The 19,071-nt window shown below is 38.8% G+C and overlaps 2 protein-coding genes across 2 annotated transcripts in view; both read left to right on the top strand.

Moving 5' to 3' along the window:
* Positions 1-19,071, top strand: part of LOC134623853 (GTPase IMAP family member 8-like) — a 520,463-nt gene that overhangs the window by 70,606 nt on the left and 430,786 nt on the right. The gene's annotated exons all lie outside the window — the stretch shown is intronic.
* The window catches only part of LOC134647003 (NACHT, LRR and PYD domains-containing protein 3-like), a 38,757-nt gene continuing 27,755 nt past the window's right edge, over positions 8,070-19,071 (top strand). The window contains exons 1-7 of the mRNA XM_063501106.2: positions 8,070-8,201; positions 8,286-8,387; positions 9,948-10,026; positions 10,180-10,384; positions 10,532-12,335; positions 15,520-15,693; positions 16,316-16,489. Of these exons, the coding sequence (XP_063357176.2) occupies positions 8,113-8,201; positions 8,286-8,387; positions 9,948-10,026; positions 10,180-10,384; positions 10,532-12,335; positions 15,520-15,693; positions 16,316-16,489 (2,627 nt within the window). The 5' untranslated portion in view covers positions 8,070-8,112. The remainder of the gene's footprint in view (positions 8,202-8,285; positions 8,388-9,947; positions 10,027-10,179; positions 10,385-10,531; positions 12,336-15,519; positions 15,694-16,315; positions 16,490-19,071) is intronic.

Here is a 19,071-nt window from a genome sequence, read left to right as displayed (position 1 = left end):
CTGAAATGGCCAGTCTGCAGTCCAGATCTTTCACCTATAGAGAACATTTGGCGCATCATAAAGAGGAAGGTGCGACAAAGAAGGCCCAAGATGATTGAACAGTTAGAGGCCTGTATTAGACACGAATGGGAGAGCATTCCTATTGCTAAACTTGAGAAACTGGTCTCCTCGGTCCCCAGATGTCTGTTGAGTGTTGTAAGAAGAAGGGGAGATGCCACACAGTGGTGAAAATGGCCTTGTCCCAACTTTTTTGGGATTTGTTGACACCATGACATTTTGAATCACCATATTTTTCCCTTCAGATGATAAATTTTCTCAGTTTCAACGTTTGTTCCGTGATTTATGTTCTATTCTGAATAAAATGTTGACATTTGCCATCTCCACATCATTGCATTCAGTTTTTATTCACAATTTGTTTAGTGTCCCAACTTTTTGGGAATCCGGTTTGTATTCAAGATAGAAAGGGGTGTAAGACAGGGGAACTCGCTGTCACCCATCCTCTTTGCGATTAGTATAGAACCCTTGGCTGAAGCCATACGTTGTAATCCGCAAATCCAAGGAATGGAGGATGAAGGAGGAATAACTCATAAGATAGCTCTTTTTGCTGATGATATTTTACTTTTTATTAAAACCCACTTCTTTCCATCTCAGCACTTACACAGCCTACACAGGTATGGGTCAATCTCAGGATATAAGATTAATGAAAATAAATCAGAAGCAATGATGATATCTGGAGAATGGCCTATGCAATTAAATGAAACGGTTTCCTTTCGCTGGCCTAGACAGGGATTCAGATACCTGGGAATTACACTTACAGCAAAACCTAAGCAATTATATGAAACCAATGATAACAAACTCCTTGGACAAATAAAGAAAGATATATCACGACGGGATATTCGATCCCTCTCTTTATTTGGAAGGGTTGAAGTGGTGAGGATGAATCTCTTACCCCAACTTTTGTTTTTATTTCAATCATTGCCAGTAAGAGTTCCAGCGTCTACCTTTAGTATGTCAAATAAACAAATTTCCACATTCATTTGGCAAAAAAGGAGACCCAGAATACAACTTAACCTTGACCTAACACGAAAAGGGGGGACTGGGACTGTCAAATTTTAAATACTATTACTGGGCAGCACAGCTAAACGCAGGAGTGGCATGGATAAAAAATGACCAGGAAACTGGAAGGGTTCAGATAGAACAAAGCACAGCTAAGAATGCGTCCTTATTAACATTACCCTTCATTATTAACATTACATAATCATATAGCAAGCATTTGCATTGACACATTTATTGAAGTATTGATATTGTATTCATAGGTTGAACATATTGGCACCCAATTAATTAGTCTTTATTACAGGTTCAGTGAGAACCAAATGTAGAGTATATGGATATTTTGCTGCTATTATTTGCTGCTATTTTTATAATCATCATCACCATTCCATTAATAACAGTATTGATATTGCATTAAGATGTTCAAACATATTGGTATCATATCAGCCTTTAGTACAGGTCCAGTAAGAACCACTTTAAACTGTTGAGTTGAATCTATAATTCTAAAGGCTTTTGAAGGCATTTATAATCTTAAATGTTTCTATGCAGACTGCATTGTGACAGGAAGTATACTCTGTGCCAAAAGGAGACAGGAAACTGCATGTGTGTAGGGCTTGCTTCTGCAGAAGTGAAACTGAAAGCAGAGTCTGAGCGAAAGTTATTTTGAGCAGGTTATTTTATTATGCATTTATATATTTGATTAAGCATTGATTAAGTTTTAAGTAGTTGTATTAGATTGAAACATTTGTTTTATACATTTTACATATAAGTCAAGATCATTACACACAGGATTGCCTCAGCCTGGTTGCCTAAGTTGAGGTCAAGTAAAGTGCAGAGCGAGGGCCACACATACACACACATACAGTTAGGGAGTTTTATTTGTAGGTGAAAGTTTGAGCATGCTTGCTGTGACTGTGTTTTGGTGTGTACGTGACTGTTTGATGAAGAAGCAGATGCACGATGCGAGAGCTGAGCTGGGTTGCGGGAAACCACCGGGGAGAAGATGGAAGCCAGTGTCCTTTTAATTGTATCACAAGTTGTCAAATAGAACATTTGTGGTTTTGAGTTGATGTATCCATGTAATTTACGCAAGAGGGGGCGTTCTAATACCCCGATGTATAAAACTGTGTTCTGAAGTTTTGGAAATGAGATCTGATGCTGTCTGGGTACAGGTTACATTTCCTCACGCTGCATGTGTTTCATTAAAATCTTCGTTGACTCCACCTGACTGGGTCAGTGTGTTATTCCGATCTCCACCATCTCTTTCTCCTCAAAATGAACCTTAACAACTGTTAATCTGACTATCTGCAGGTTTTACACGCTTACATATACACACACAGTTAGAAAGGCAGAAGTGTCACGGTGTGATTATTTCATGTGCAGTTGTTTTTTTTCCCCTGTGTAATAATATTCAACATTGCTATTAATACATTTCTCAAAAAATGTCTCTCTGTGTAAAAAAGGTTTAACCCTGGAGAACCCATGGGGTCAAATTTGATATAAAACAGCTGTGGGATGCTGTTTGTCCGTGATTTGAACCGAGGGAACAAATCATGGCAATGTCAGCCTGATGTTATTGTAACTTTACTGTATAAAGAGCTAACATCTCCAAAATGTCAGGAGTAGTTAGTCATTACAACAACTGTAATTTAACTGTTGAACATTGTCTTGATTGCGGTTTTGGGTTACTGACCCAGCAGTGTGTTTTTCAGCACTGTGTCATATTACAGATCATAGAATAGTGTGTCAAATGTCCATAGTTAACCCTCCTGTTGTGTGCACAACTCCCCTTACTTTAGTGTCCTGGTCTCAACTGACCGGTCAGTTTTAACACCTTTTATATTAACACATTACCACCAAATTCAGTTCAGTGGGTAGTTCGATCGGTGGGTTGTTCAGTAGGTTGTAAAGCAGTTCTTTCATTTGGTCATTCGGTGCGCCATTCAAAGGGGTCAGGGGCCAAAGGGGGGTGGGAGGTGGATTCGCATTAATTTTCTATAGCAGTCATTTTTGACCAGGAACACCACAGATGTAACAAAGTTGATTAAAACACTCAAAATTCAGTGAACGAGGTCTTGATGCATGCTCAATCATCCAGGTAAGTAAATCTCCAAAAGTTGATTCTGTTCATCTGGACGGAGGGTTTTCAGTTGGAGAAAGGTTTCCTCACTCATCCAAGTGACTTCAAAGTCAAAGTCAAAAGACTTTATTTATCCCCAAGGATTTTCTGTAGATCGAAAAAACAACAGCAGCAACAAGGAGCACTGCAGAAACTGAGATACCAATTTTTAGTCCAACAGATCCATCCTCCTTCACTCCTTCCTTCTTCCCTCCTGTCTCCTTCCCTCCACCCTCTGTGTCTCCTCCTGTCTGAGCTGCAGGTGAGAAACAGGTGTGAGGTGTCAGCTGTCAGGTAGGTGATGAGTGAAGAACAGAACAGAATCCATTTCCTCTTCAAACTGCTGTCAGACATTATCTACTGCACTCTGATCACATCACTCAGACCAGCTGCTTTCTACAAAGTCTCATCAACAACATCTTTAGAAACAAACATCAACAACCAGGAAGCAGCTTCACCTCTGATCACACACACACTCAACTCTACTCACTCACCTGGAGGATCAACTGTCAGACTGATTCGATGCCTGATCTCTGATGTAGATCTTCTCTGGACTGTGTTTCCCACGATGATACAGGACTCATATTTTCCAGTGTCGTTGACGGTGGTGTTATACAAAATGATGGACATGTTGCCATTTTTCATCTGGGGATCACTCAGTTCCACCCGGTCTTTAAAAATTGGATGCTGGAAGGTTTTATGTGGACGACCATCAGGGTAGAAGAAGACTTATCCATCTGCCACCAGATCGTGTCGCTTCCACTCCAGCAGTGTAATGTTAGCATTTTTAGGACCATGGCAGTCCAGACGGATGTTCTGTGCAGGCTTCACATTTATCTTTTTCAAGTCTAAACAAACAAACAAAAAAAGCAGGGAGGTGACATGAGCTTTGCTGTTTGACTGTCTTTGTGGACTTACAAGCAGATCATTGTAGTTTGAAAAATATACAAAGACTAACTGCTGATCTGTTTGTCTCAAGCACAAATGAGAACTGATTTACAACTCTGAAGTTAAAAAGCAGAACACAGCAGATTTCTTAAAAAACACAGCATGCATGACATTAAAAAAAATGCTGGTTTGTAACTGTTGTGTCTGTGTAACTGTTGTATACTAATGATTACAGACACTCTCATCCTCCGATTCAGGTTGATTTGAACCATGTTGATATTTGTCAGCAGCAAAATATAATACACAACATATGGGCAGCACTGGGGCAAAGTAGTTTGATTCCACCACCTGGTTGTGGTCTTTGTCTTTGCCATTTCATATAACAAATAAATCAAAGTGACAATAATAATAATCCAGTAACTGAGATTGAACTAAATTATATTAGAGCAGAGAAAACACAGTCTGTCCATAAAAAGAAATTCAACACCATAACGGACATCTGAGAAAACTTGATACAACACACAGACACCAGGAGAATATTCTCTTTTAGTGTAGGAAAAATCCGAATGAATACAAATCTGTTTTCATTTTTGCTCTGAAACACATGTGAGATGGTTAAAAGTGTGCTGAATGTTCAAACAAACAAACAGAAAAATAAATTAATGGGGTGGAAGCAGGGTGAGATTTCTGAGAATAAATCTCTAGCCTAAGGTTAAAACAGATGTAGCTATGCAATACATACTTTGAAGTACATTAGTTTTTTTTTTTTATAACAGGTGCCAATATCTTATTTATATTGACCTGTTAATGTGAAGGTGGAAATAAATTCATATATATGCACTTGCTATTACAGAAGCCCATCTTTAAGGTTACACCATTAATACAGATAAAAGTTGCATGCAAAAGTGCATTTTAGTCGTCACCCTTTCGTACTTAAATGTGTTATCTGTTTTACTCACCTGTAGATGCAGAAAACAGGAACAAGATCAGAATTGTTCTCAGAGAATCCATCTGTGGCAGTTGAGTGCACATGCTGCAGGACCCGCAGTCTGACAGTGTGGCTCTGAAACCCGTTTCTCTTCTTTTAGGTTTTGCATGTGTCATGCCATGTCATGCGCACATTGCTCAAGAGCTGTGTTCCTTAAAGGGCGGGATAACCGGTAGCAATCACATCTAATAAAGCAACACTTGCGCTGTTGGGCACAGCAATCATCAAGGACAGAAGGATACTTTTAGATAGACAAGGATACAAAAAAACATATATCTAATATATATATATAAAATACATATATATATTTATTATATATATATATATATATATTTATATTTTTTTTATTATATATATATATATATATTATATATATATATATATATATATAAAAATATATATATATAAAAACATATATCTATATATCTAATACATAACATACAATGTGTATTAGAGCCACTTAAGACAGAATGAAAATAAGGGTCAAAGTTTGGAGAGAGGAAAAAAAAAAACAACCCTCAAAATAATCTACATTAAAGTGAGAGATTTTCTAGGAAAAAACAGAAAATCGTTTATGTTAAAATGGCAAATTTCTAAGAAAAAAATCTTCAAGAATAAACTGGAAATTTAGTGGCCTTTTGATGCTGGGGGGGGGGGGGTACAATGGGAAGTGCTTGTGTGTACTGTACCTGTGTACTATATCATGGAAATAAAAGGCTGCTTGTTTGAAGTTGGTTTAGTGACAGGTGAGGAGCATTGAGCTCTGAGAGCCTGGTCCCGACCAGCCTCCCTTGCTAGCAAGTAGATGATGTTCGTCTTGTTTTTGTCGCTAAGGGGAATACGTTTCTAAACTAGCGGGGCCTGTGGAAATGCAGACCCAATAACCTTCTACCCTCAGCTCAACATTTACCATCTCTCACGTTGGTTTGTCAGCCAGCTCTAATAACAATCCTTCCAGACTTCTTCTATTCACGGATTATGGTGACCGCTTTGCTTACTGGGACCTTCAGTGCTGCAGAAATGTTTCTATACCCTTCCCCAGATTTTTTCCCAGATACAATTCTGTCTCAGAAGTCTACATATACTGTAATTCCTTGGATGCATGTAATTCATGGCTTGGTTTGTGCTCTGGCATGCAACATCAACTACAGTACATTATCAAATCATAATAACTTATATAATCAAATGGATTTTCCACAGGTGGACTATAATTTGACTATATCTGATTATAATCTGTTGCTCAACCTGCTGTACCTAAGGGCTAAAGCAGACAAGAAGGGAAGAATTATGGACAAGCCTGCACACACTGGTAAATCACAAGACTTGGGGTGCGTTTTTCTAGGGGTGGACATAGTAAGCAATAATCCAAACATCTTGATCTCAGGGTGGGAATTGTGTTGGATTTACTCACGCACACCTAGATGCTTGAAATCAGTGTTAAAATGCAAGATCATATAAATGATATATGCAGTGCATTATTAGTAGTAGTATTATTATTATTAGTAGTATTAGTAGTAGTAGTATTCATACATGTATCTTCTCCAGCTTATTTGGGTCCGGGTCGTGGGGCAACAACCTAAGCAGAGAAGCTCAGAACTCTTTCTCCAGCCACCTCCTTGTTTATTTGACAGCACTTTAAGTCTGAAGGACGTCTGGTTTTGCTGAATCCTGTTGTTGATGGGACGAATTGTGCGTGTGCAGTTTGGGAAATGAAAAATATGGTTTTGTGCCATTTTAATCCTGCTACATTTCTTTGATTCAGTTTAGAAGATTCAGTTTAATCAGCTGCAACACAAGCTCAGTAATGTAAGTATCAGAAAGTGTGGTATCCACACAACCTCTGAATCTCAGCTAAAAGCTCATTTCAACCATTTGTATGACCACCAAACACAGCGAAAACAACAAACAGTTAAAATGCAGTTATGTAATTCCATTAAATGTCTGTAAACGAACACAAGGAGCTTCGTTAACACAGAGTCAAGGAAGCAATACATTTTCTGAAAGCTGAGATCTCACAGTTTACAAAACTTCAATTTTCTTGAGACTTCCAACAAAAATTCACCAAACCAGCTGCAAAAGCAGTTAACATTATTCTATTGGCTTAAATGATTAAAAAGTGGTGTCAGTCATGCAAATCGGCCAATAGAAGCTGAAACAAACATATTAGGCATTTAAATAAAATACAATCATTTCTACTGTTCAATACCTAAGAAATTTCAACTGACAGATGGTGCTAAAATGTCCCAAATGTCAAAATGCCTGGCTATCTATTTATTAAAAGTGATGTCAATTTCCACTGTTTCACTTCAGCAGCATCAATATTTGCACAGACAATGTTCATATGTTGATTCCTGGATTTCTGGACTTAAATGTGAAGCAAATCATATTTTATAAATAAAATAAACAAAACCAAAAATAAATTAGGTAAAGAAAAATTGAGAAACTCAAATGTCCCAGCCTCAGTAACTTTGACACAGTAATATCTGCTGTAATATTTATACCTCTGATGAACTCTCACAAGTGTTAACTTTAGTTTGATACCAAGATTGTTTACACAGAGTTTGTAACTGCAGAGAAATACTTCATTCATGTTGGACATGTGACTTTCGAGCAGGAAGCTCAGAAAATCCCTTGGTACTTAACAGGTTTTAAACTCAGCCTGAGCAGTCAGACGGCATATTTGTAAATCAGTACATGAAGGTGTGTCACTCTCACAGTGTTCAGGTGTTATTATCCTTCCTGGGAGCCACTCACCTGTGTGTCCGTGTTTAGTGTCCAGGTGTGGAGTGGAGCTTGTTGTTCGCATGTGTGTTTGAAGAAACTGTAAGTTTACTTTGGTTCCTTCTTTAACACTTTGACTGTTTTTCTGCTCTGTGATGTTTGGGCCTGATGTTCAGCTATTATATCAAGATCAACTTTAGATAACTCTTGTTTTTGAAGACAAATCCACATGACAGAGTGGAGTCACCTGATCTTGACAGTTTATTTGCACATGAATGATTTGTATTTCCTCTGCAGGTGAAGGTAGAAAGTGTGTGTGAGCTGATGTGGATGTGAATTCAGCAGCATGGATCAGTGTGAGGACAGAGAGGAGGGAGTCCCTCCCTCTGAAACCACTCTGTGTGGGGAACATGAGAGCCAGACCAAAGCTCAGAGGTGAGATGACCATCTCTAACTGTCCATGACTTTTCTCCATGTCACAGCTCAGCACTCACATCACTGCTCCATCATTATTCACAGGAACCAACCTGGACCTCCACCCAGCTCTGTGTCCTTAAAGAGTGACCGGTCTCAAGAATGTCTGATTAAATTTCAAGACCAGCAGCCATCTGCTGCAGAGAGGTGAGCTGTTAGTGAACTCCTTGATGTCAGTTTGGTGTCTGATTTGATGTTGTTTCCTGGTGTCTAAACTGCATCTCAAAGCAGGCCACTGAGTGAGGAATTCCTTTATTCAATAAAAATGTCCAACATGTACTCCTGCTGCTCATTGGACCATCAATAGTCCTGCACAGTGTAAATCGCTGTGTTTATCTCTGGGCGGCGTTCTGTTTTTACACTCCCATCACTAGTTTAGAGTTTTTGTCTGCTCATGCTCAGCCTGCAAATCAGTTTCTCTTTGGCATGATGAAGGTATTCTAAGTCTTCATCAGCTTCTGTGGCTGTAAATAAAAAACACTTCACTCACAGGATCAATGGGAGACCTGAATCTGGACTGGCACCCAGCTGTATGAACACCGTGTTGAATCATGTCATTAATATATTTCAACAAAAACAGTCATCAAGAAAGATGTAACTTAAAGTCACGATTATAATGTCTAAAATTCTATCACCATTTTATATTATGTGATGAGTCCTTGATTAAAGATTTGTGCTTCAATTATCAGGATCCTTCAGAAACTCAAAACTGAACCTGGACCCAGTCGTGTGTCTTTAGGGAGTGACTGGTCTAAAAGTCAACCCATTGATTTTAAACTCCAGCAGGAATCTGCTGCAGAGAGGTGAGCTGTTAGTAACATGAACTCTTTGAGAACAGATTTAACTGCTTGTTGTTGTTGGATATAAACGTCAGTGCAAACATGTCATTCCCTCAGTCCAATTTAAACTGTCTCTTAAAAACAAGCCTTTGAAGGACGTTAGAGGAGGTATCACTAACTTTGCTGCACATATTTTTCACTTTGTTATTAGCTGTAGTCATTTTGAGGCCTACTCCTGCTACAACTGCAGCTCCACATTATTCAGTGTGACACAGTTTCATACTGACCTTAGATGTGACACTGCTGCATCATTTAGGCTCATTTACAATCAGCTGCAAATTTCTGATCAGGAGGGAATGAGGGTGTGCATAAGGCATCCGCAAGCATTGGTCTGACACTGGCAATTTTTTCTAATCTTTATGAAGAAAGACCGAACTAGAGTTGGTTTAATTTCAGATGCTAGATCATATTGAGATTTCTATCAGACTGCTCTAGGTTGGTTGGGAGCTCTCCAACATGTAAGATGATACAGCTTAAAATATGATTACAATCAAATGCAAGGATTTAAAATTCAGTGTTATCTAAAACATACTTGAAGACATTTAAGGAATAAAGATTTCAGAGTTTTTTTTCAAGACTAAACAGAACATACTGTCATTAGTCATGATATGAATGGTAGGACACTTGAATATGATTTGTATATTTGATTTTCTGTTCAGCATTTTATTATCTGAAAGGGAAACTCATACAAGTACAAATGCAAATAAGGTCCATTGCAAAAATGACTATGCCCACATCTTTCACCTAAAAATTCCAACAACCAACAGATGATCTCATTCATGTCAAGATGTGTGTGGTTTTTGTTTGTTTGTTTGTTTTCATGGTGAAGGATTTTTTTGTGGATTAAATCTCCATGGCTCCTCCACAGAGTGGACCAGGAGAGCTCAGAGGTTCCGAATGATCAGTCTGACCAGCAGCATCAAACAAACCTGGACTCCATATTTAAGGTCTGTAAATGTACTTTTACATCTATTCTGTTCACAGTCATCCCCATGCTGCTCTTTGTAGATCAGTGGGTTATCAGTTTGTCCAACACAGATTTGATGTGTGGCTCCATGATTTCAGTCTGATTGGGTCATTTATAAAGTATTCTGTTGCAGACGCTGGAGGACAACATCATCACTTTTGTGAGGAATGAGCTGCAGAAGATCCAGAAAGTTCTGAGTCCAGATTACCCAGAATGCTTAGAGAGTCAGAGGGAGGAGAATGAACAGAGGAGGAGCAGCAGAGAGGCATTTATGAAGATCACAGTGGACTTCCTGAGAAGAATGAAGCAGGAGGAGCTGGCTGACCGTCTGCAGAGAAGTAAAAGGATTTCTCTAAAGATTTAAGCTGCTGGTTATAACATTAACATTAACTAAAATTTCAAGAGATTAACCAACATGTATTTAAAAAGACCACGTTCTGATATGGACTATGTAAAAGAAGAACTGATATTCTTTCTTTATTCAGAAAGCCTTGCTGAAGTTTGTCATTGTAAACTCAAATCTACTCTGAAGAAGAAGTTCCAGTGTGTGTTTGAGGGGATCGCTAAAGCAGGAAACCCAACCCTTCTGAATCAGATCTACACAGAGCTCTACATCACAGAGGGAGGGACTGCAGAGGTCAATGATGAACATGAGGTCAGACAGATTGAAACAGCATCCAGGAAACCAAACAGACCAGAAACAACAATCAGACAAGAAGACATCTTCAAAGTCTCGCGTGGAAGAGATGAACCAATCAGAACAGTGCTGACAAGGGGAGTGGCTGGCATTGGGAAAACAGTCTTAACACAGAAATACACCCTGGACTGGGCTGAAGACAAAGCCAACCAGGACTTCCACTTCATATTTCCATTCACTTTCAGAGAGCTGAATGTACTGAAAGATGAAAAGTTCAGCTTGGTGGAACTTGTTCATCACTTCTTTACTGAAACCAAAGAAGCAGGAATCTGCAGCTTTGAAGACTTCCAGGTTGTGTTCATCTTTGATGGTCTGGATGAGTGTCGACTTCCTCTAGATTTCCACACAACCACAATCCTGACTGACCCTAGAAAGTCCACCTCAGTGGATGTGCTGCTGATAAACCTCATCAGGGGGAAACTGCTTCCCTCTGCTCATCTCTGGATAACCACACGACCTGCAGCAGCCAATCAGATCCCTTCCCAGTGTGTTGACATCATGACTGAGGTCAGAGGGTTCTCTGACCCACAGAAGGAGGAGTACTTCAGGAAGAGATTCAGAGATGAGGAGCAGGCCAGCAGGATCATTTCCCACATCAAGACATCACATAGCCTCCACATCATGTGCCACATCCCAGTCTTCTGCTGGATCACTGCTACAGTTCTGGAGGATGTGCTGAAAACCAGAGAGGGAGGACAGCTGCCCAAGACCCTGACTGAGATGTACATCCACTTCCTGGTGGTTCAGGCCAAAGTGAAGAAGGCCAAGTATGATGGAGGAGCTGAGACAGATCCACACTGGAGTCCAGAGAGCAGGAAGTTGATTGAGTCTCTGGGGAAACTGGCTTTTGATCAGCTGCAGAAAGGAAACCTGATCTTCTATGAATCAGACCTGACAGAGTGTGGCATAGATGTCAGAGCAGCCTCAGTGTACTCAGGAGTGTTCACACAGATCTTTAGAGAGGAGAGAGGACTGTACCAGGACAAGGTGTTCTGCTTCATCCATCTGAGTGTTCAGGAGTTTCTGGCTGCTCTTCATGTCCATCTGACCTTCATCAACTTTGGCATCAATCTGCTGGAAGAACAACAAACAACCTCCAAGAAGTCTGATTTATTTGGAAAAAAAATAAATTTTAAATCTTTCTACCGGGGTGCTGTGGACATTGCCTTACAGAGTCCAAATGGACACCTGGATTTGTTCCTCCGCTTCCTCCTGGGTCTTTCACTGCAGACCAATCAGACTCTCCTACGCGGCCTGCTGACAAAGACAAGAAGTAACTCACGGACCAATCAGAAAACACTCCAGTACATCAAGAAGAAGCTCAGTGAGAAACTTAGTGCAGAGAAGAGCATCAATTTGTTCCACTGTCTGAATGAACTGAATGATCGTTCTCTAGTGGAGGAGATCCAACAGTCCCTGAGTTCAGGAAGTCTCTCCACAGATGAACTGTCTCCTGCTCAGTGCTCAGCTCTGGTCTTTATCTTACTGTCATCAGAAAAAGATCTGGATGTGTTTGACCTGAAGAAATACTCTGCTTCAGAGGAGGCTCTTCTGAGGCTGTTGCCAGTGGTCAAAGCCTCCAACAAAGCTCTGTGAGTCATGTGTTTTGCTTTTTTCCCCTTCATCCCTTAAATTCAACTTGAAAAGAAAAAAACAACCCTTAAAAAGTGAATTTAATGACTGTCAACAGTTGCAGACAGATTTCTTTCCTTTTTGGTTTATTTTTTTAAATATTTTTCACACTTCAATGTTTTGCATCATGAAACGCATTGCAATATTAGACAAAAATAACTTAAATGAATACAAAATAGATTTTTTTTTAATTATGACGGCTTTTATTTCCCAATAAAATATATCAAAACCTTGCCTGCCCCAGGGTTTTAATAGTTTTGCAATTTTAATTAGTTTTTATTTTTATTTTGTTTTGACTTCAGATTTTCAATTTTATATTAGTTTTAATTAGTTTTTACCAATTGTTTACTAGTTTAGTTTAGTTTTTATTTTTTTTGAAAATCCTTAGTTTCAGTTTAGTTTTGATTAGTTTCAGTTTTGTGTTCGCAATAATTAAGTGTAACAAAATCCCAGTTTCATCATATCAGTCATGCTCTTCTGCTTATCCTTGGGTATGTTGCTATTCCAGCTACCATACCCTGCACCCTGGACAGGTCGCCTGTCTGTCGCAGGGCTAACACGCAGAGACAGACAACTCACATTCCCACCTATGGCTTCTTTAAATAAATGAATAAATAAATTAGGGCAGATGAACAACAGTTGATACCAGGCAACTATAAAATGTATATCTTGGCCGCAATGAGACTATTAACTCTTGCAGCACCGGGTATTCGTAATTTTGGTTCAAGTGAATTGATAAACTTTTTGAAGGCAATTGACTCACACAGTTATGTAGATATCCCAGTCCTGTTGTCTCGGGATGCATCACGCTGCCTTGCCTGGTGTTAGCTTCTGTTTCTGGGGATGAGGGTTGAGTGTGCTCGATACCTTCTCAAGGTAAGCTAGGTTAGCCTTCTTGTGTGAGCTTTTCAAGTGTGTTTTAAAGTTTGTGGGATTTTTTCCCTTTAGAAATGTCCCTCATAATTTCAACTACAAGACACTTGCTTTATCCAAAACACAGTCATATTCAAAGTAATCCCAAATTGGACTCTGGTGCTTTCTCCAGACTTTTGCTGACATGATTCTGCGTGTGGACGGAGCACCAACGCAGACGACTCGACTAACGTACTCGCCACCTGCTGGCATAATGAGACACAGCAAGAAAACTAAACTTCTTTTTTACCCTTGACTATTGTATGACACGCACACATCAACGAAAACTAAACACATTTTTGCTATAAATTCAATTAATTTTAGTTAGTTTTGTGAACACTCATTACAGTTTTAGTTAGTTTTCCTTTTTTCCTTTTTATTTTTATTTCCATTAACGAAAATGTTTTTTCACTTCTAGTTTTCGTTATTTTGTTAGTTTTAGTTAATGATAATAATCTTGGCTGGCCCTATATGCAAAAAGTAATCCAAGACGCACTCCTGAAAACTGGCAATGGCGCTTTTACATTACTGTGGAGGAATTCTGAATCAATCTTCTTTGCGGCCATTAATTGTTTAAGGACACATCCAAAGAAAAAGTGAGGTAAGTGACAGAAGTGATAGAAAAGAAAATGCTGTAGGTTACGTCAGACACCAGAGAGTTCGCGGGAAACAAAACAGAATTTTAGCTCAGAATTAAACACTCTCCAAGATTACATCGACCGATGCTTCACAGGGATAGTCATGAAGAAGGGTGAATGATGAAGATGAAGAACACCGTCAAGTCTCTAACTGAGAATGAAGAAAATGAAAATAAATAAATAAAAGAAGACTGTCATAGCTATCCAGGCCATAGTCTGAGAGAAAACCTTGTGTTTTCATGTATCTGCACACCATAGGACAGTGGTTCCCAAACTTTTTTTTTTTTTTTTGCTAGGCCCCGCCTTTATTGTACAAGAAAATCAAAAAACATAAACAACTGTGGGATACTGTTTGTCCATGATTTGAACTGGGGGAACAAATGGTGGCAGGATCAGCCTGATATTATTTGTATCCCATGCTAACTTTACTGTGTATAGTATACAGTATATCTTTTTTTTTTAAGATTCATACCGCGCTCCCCCTTGCAATGGCTCTGTTTCTATTAGTTTCTTTTAGTTTCTACTAGTTTCTATTGAGAGCGTTAAAATGGTTTAATCTGAGCAATTTTTCTGTTTGTTCCCGACAGATTAACTGTGAATTGTTCTGCATAATAGATTTTGTTTTTATTATTTAGGTTAGAGATTAAAATCGTTTGAAGTTTTTTTTTTTTATTTGTTTGTTTTCCAGGCTCAGTGAATGTTTCCTCTCAGAGAGAAGCTGTGAAGCTCTGTCCTCAGTCCTCAGCTCCCAGTCATCTAGTTTGGGAGAGCTGGATGCAAGCAACAACAACCTGCAGGATTTGGGGGTGAAGCTTCTATCTTTTGGACTGCAGAGTCCACATTGTACACTGGAAACTCTGAGGTCAGATTAAAAGATAGTTATTTTTCATCAATTTATAATGAAACAATTAAAACTAAGCTAATGAAGGTCAAATTAATCTATTTGGTTTTGTAATTCAGTAATTTGTATTATTTCTCTTTCAAGTAAATTGCCAAATTTCTAATGTGTAAAATTAGATGATCATAATTCTAGCTGCCTCTGAAACAACAATGAATATGGCTAAATGTACTAATTTTTTTCACTGAACTATTGGTACATTTTGCATCCAGTCTTTTTGTTTTCTTTATCTTTCAAGACTGGGTGGCTGTTGCCTCTCAGAGAGAAGCTGTGAATATCTGTCCTTGGGTCTTAGCTCTCCGTTCTCTGGGATGAGAGTGCTGGACCTGAATAACAACAACCTCCAGGATTCAGGAGTGAAGCTTCTGTCAGCTGCACTGACAAATCCAAGTTGTATCCTGCAAACTCTGAGGTCAGATCAAATAATGTTTTATTTTTCAGCAAATTATATAATTTGCAGTTTTATAAAAAGCACAGCAAATAATGGTCACCATCAGCCATCCGTTAGTGTAGTTTACTATTTTCACAGGTTTTAAATAATACTAAATTAACACATTTCTGATGTGTTTAAAATAAAGCAGTAATAATTCAAACCTGCACTGAAATAATACCAACTATTGTCAAATCTAATAAGACGTCATTGCACCATCAATACACTTTAATTTCAGTGTTTTTGTTTTTGTCTTCATTTTTCAGACTGAGTGTTTGTAACCTCTCAGAGACAAGCTGTGAAGCTCTGTCCTCAGTCCTCAGCTCCCACTCGTCTACTTTGAGAGAGCTGGATGCAAGCAACAACAACCTGCAGGATTCAGGAGTGAAGCTTCTTTCTGTTGGACTACAGAGTCAACATTGTACACTGGAAACTCTGAGGTCATAGCAAGGACTGTTTATTTTTTTATCAAATGAAATTATTTACAGTAAAAAAATAAATCATAGCTACTAATGATCAGTTTCGTCATTTGTATTTAGTATTTGTCTTTATTTATTTATCATATTAAATTGCCACAGTTCTGATGTGTTTGAAATAAGGGAATAACAATTCCAGCTAGATATGAAACATTATTATTATTATAAAATTCCCAACTCGGTACTCTATCAATTCACTTTAGACCCATTTTTTGGTCTTTTTCTCTTTATTTCTAGACTGATTGGCTGTAACCTCACAAAGAAAAGCTGTGAAAGTCTGTCTTCAATTCTTAGCTCCCAGCCCTGCAGTCTAAGAGTGCTGGATCTGAGTTATAACAACCTGCATGACTCAGGAGTGGAGATTCTGTCTGCTGGAGTGAGAAGTCCATACTTTAAACTAGAAACTCTCAGGTCAGGATTAAATCGCTTCCACTTAGTATTATTTAGAATGTGTATTACATTACTGAATGAATTACTAATGCTTATAGAATTGTCAGATGTTTTTTTTTTCCTCTTGGTTGGATCATCTTTCACATCCTTCCCTCCTATGAAGTGTTCAAAGATGGATTGTTTTATGTGTCTGCAGTCTTTCAGGCTGCCTGATCACAGAGGAAGGCTGTACTTCTCTGGCCACAGCTCTGAGCTCCAACCCCTCCTATCTGAGAGAGCTGGACCTGAGCTACAATCATCCAGGAATTTCGGGCATGAAGCTGCTGTCGGCTGGACTGAAGGATCCACGCTGGAGACTGGACACTCTCAGGTATGGAGAGAATGCCTGATAGAGGAGGAAGAGCTGGAAACGTTTCCTGTATCCTTCACTCTTTGTTTGTTTTTATATGGATGTGACATGAATAATAAAACTGAAGAAATATTTTCAGGAACAGAAACACTAATCTATCTAAATGATCAAGATATTAATGTAGGGTGGTTTCCAAGGAGACATTTTTCATGGGATAACTGTCTTTTGCTCTTCACATATTCACAATTTGTATCGATATCTGTACATTTAATATGTATCTCCTGAGTAACAGTCATTTTAAAGAAAAATCCTCTTCTGTTAGACGTGATTCAAATTAGATTAATCTCTCAAGAAACATGCCTCTGACAAGACAGCCTAGCTTCGTGAAAAGACTGGAAGCAGAGGGAGTTGTTTACCTAGCTTGACCAAAAGTTGAAAAATTAATCATTTGTAAATTGTTAATAAAGCTAACTCTAGTAGAACCTAACAAGAACAGCATAACAGCATGATAAGTGTTACTGTAAATTTAATTAAGATAAGAAAGACAGGATAAAGACAAGCTGTGGAAGAGAGACAGATATAAATAAATAACAGATATGATTCAATGCAGGGAGGTCTATTATTAAATGTTGAATGAGAAAAGTGACTGAAGAGGAAAAACTCAATGCATCATGGGATTACCCCAGCAGCCGACAGAAGAGGGGCCTGAAAACTAAAGGCTCTCCCTCGCATTCTACTTTTAAGTACTCTAGGAACAACAAGTAGGCCTGCAGTGCGAGAGCAAAGTGCTCTAATAGGGTGATATGGTACTACAAGGTCATTAAGATAAGATGGGGCCTGATTATTTAAGACCTTGTATGTGAGGAGCAGGATTTTGAATTCAATTCTGGATTTAACAGGAAGCCAATGAAGAGAAGCCAAAACAGGAGAAATATGCTCTCTCTTTCTAGTCCCTGTCAGGACTCTTGCTGCAGCATTTTGGATTAACTGAAGGCCTTTTATGGAGTTTTTTGGACATCTTGATAATAATGAATTACAGTAGTCCAGCCTGGATGTAATGAATGCATGAACTAGTTTTTCAGCATCACTCTGAGACAGGATATTTCTAATTTTAGAGATGTTGCGCAAATGGAAGAAAGCAGTCCTACATATGTGTTTAATATGTGCACTGAAGGACATATTCTGTTAAAAAATGACTCCATGGTTCCTCACAGCATTACTGGAGGCCAAGGTAATGCCATCCAGAGTAAGAATCTGGTTAGATACCATATTTCTAAGATTTTCAGGGCTGAGTACAATAACCTCAGTTTTTTCTTAAATTAGAAGCAGAAAGTTAGCGGCCATCCAGGTCTTTATGTCTTTAAGACATTCCTGCAGTTTAACTAATTGGTGTGTGTTACCTGGCTTCATGGATAGATAGAGCTGAGTTTCTATGCCATATGTTAAAACAAGATCTAGAGTGTGATTAAAGTGGTGGGTGGGTTCTTTTACATTTTGAGAGAAGCCAATTGAGTCTAATAACAGGTTAAATGCCATGTTGAGGCTGTCATTTTTAGCATCTACATGGATGTTAAAATCACCCACAATAATTATTTTATCTGAGCTGAGCACTAAATCAGATAAAAAGAGAAATCAGAGAGAAACTCTGTGTAAGGCCCAGGTGGACGATATATGATAACAAGTAAGACTGGTTTCTGAGTTTTACAGCTGGGGTGGACGAGGCTAAGCATCAGGCTTTCAAATGAATTAAAAGTCTGTCTTGGTCTTTCGTTAATTAATAGGCTGGTGTGAAAAATTGCTGCCACACCGCCCCCTCGGCCTGGGCTTCGAGGTTTCTGGTAGTTAGAATGACTCGGGGGTGTTGATTCATTTAAACTAACATAATCATCCTGCTGCAACCAGGTTTCTGTAAGGCAGAGTAAATCAATTAGTTGATCAATTATTAAGTCATGTACTAACAGAGACTTGGAGGAGAGAGACCTAATATTCAATAATCCACATTTCACTGTTTGACTCTTTGGTTCAGATGTGGATACTGTATTGTTCTTTCTTTGTGATTTTTTATGTTTAAGTTGTTTATTGCTGGTTTTTAGCTTGTTTTTTGTCTGTTTGGGAGCTGACACAGTCTCAATGGAGATGGGTTTTTCTGGGGGGGGGGGTAGCAGGAGGAGAGAAGCTGCAGAGAGGTGTGTAAGACTGCAACTCTGCTTTCGGGTCCCAACGCTTGATAGTCTTTTTTGGGGGGGTTTAATAAATTTGTCCATATTACTAGAAATGAGAGCTGTTTGTCAAGGTTTGTCAATTATCTATGAAGCCCACATCGTTTCTAGGACACCACTCAGCCAGCATTTTAAGGTGAGCATGCGGTGTTGTGTGTATTCAGAACCTGAGAGAGTAATCAGACAAAGAGTCAGAATCTCCGTTTTGACGCTTTTATTTTAGCACGCGTGGGAAGCACTCTGTACCAAATACAAGAGTGAACTTCAACAAAATACAGTCAGTGCACAGTTTATGTAGTCAGGGTTATCTCCCCTTATTGCGTCAAAGCAGTTTATTCAACATGCACTTACTGGAAAAATATCGGATCTTTTCTCAGAACTTAT

Source organism: Pelmatolapia mariae, linkage group LG3_W (assembly GCF_036321145.2).
Source record: "Pelmatolapia mariae isolate MD_Pm_ZW linkage group LG3_W, Pm_UMD_F_2, whole genome shotgun sequence".
NCBI classification, from domain to species: domain Eukaryota; kingdom Metazoa; phylum Chordata; class Actinopteri; order Cichliformes; family Cichlidae; genus Pelmatolapia; species Pelmatolapia mariae.
Note: the sequence above shows the minus strand (reverse complement) of the source record. Positions and strands in the feature narration are given on the sequence as shown.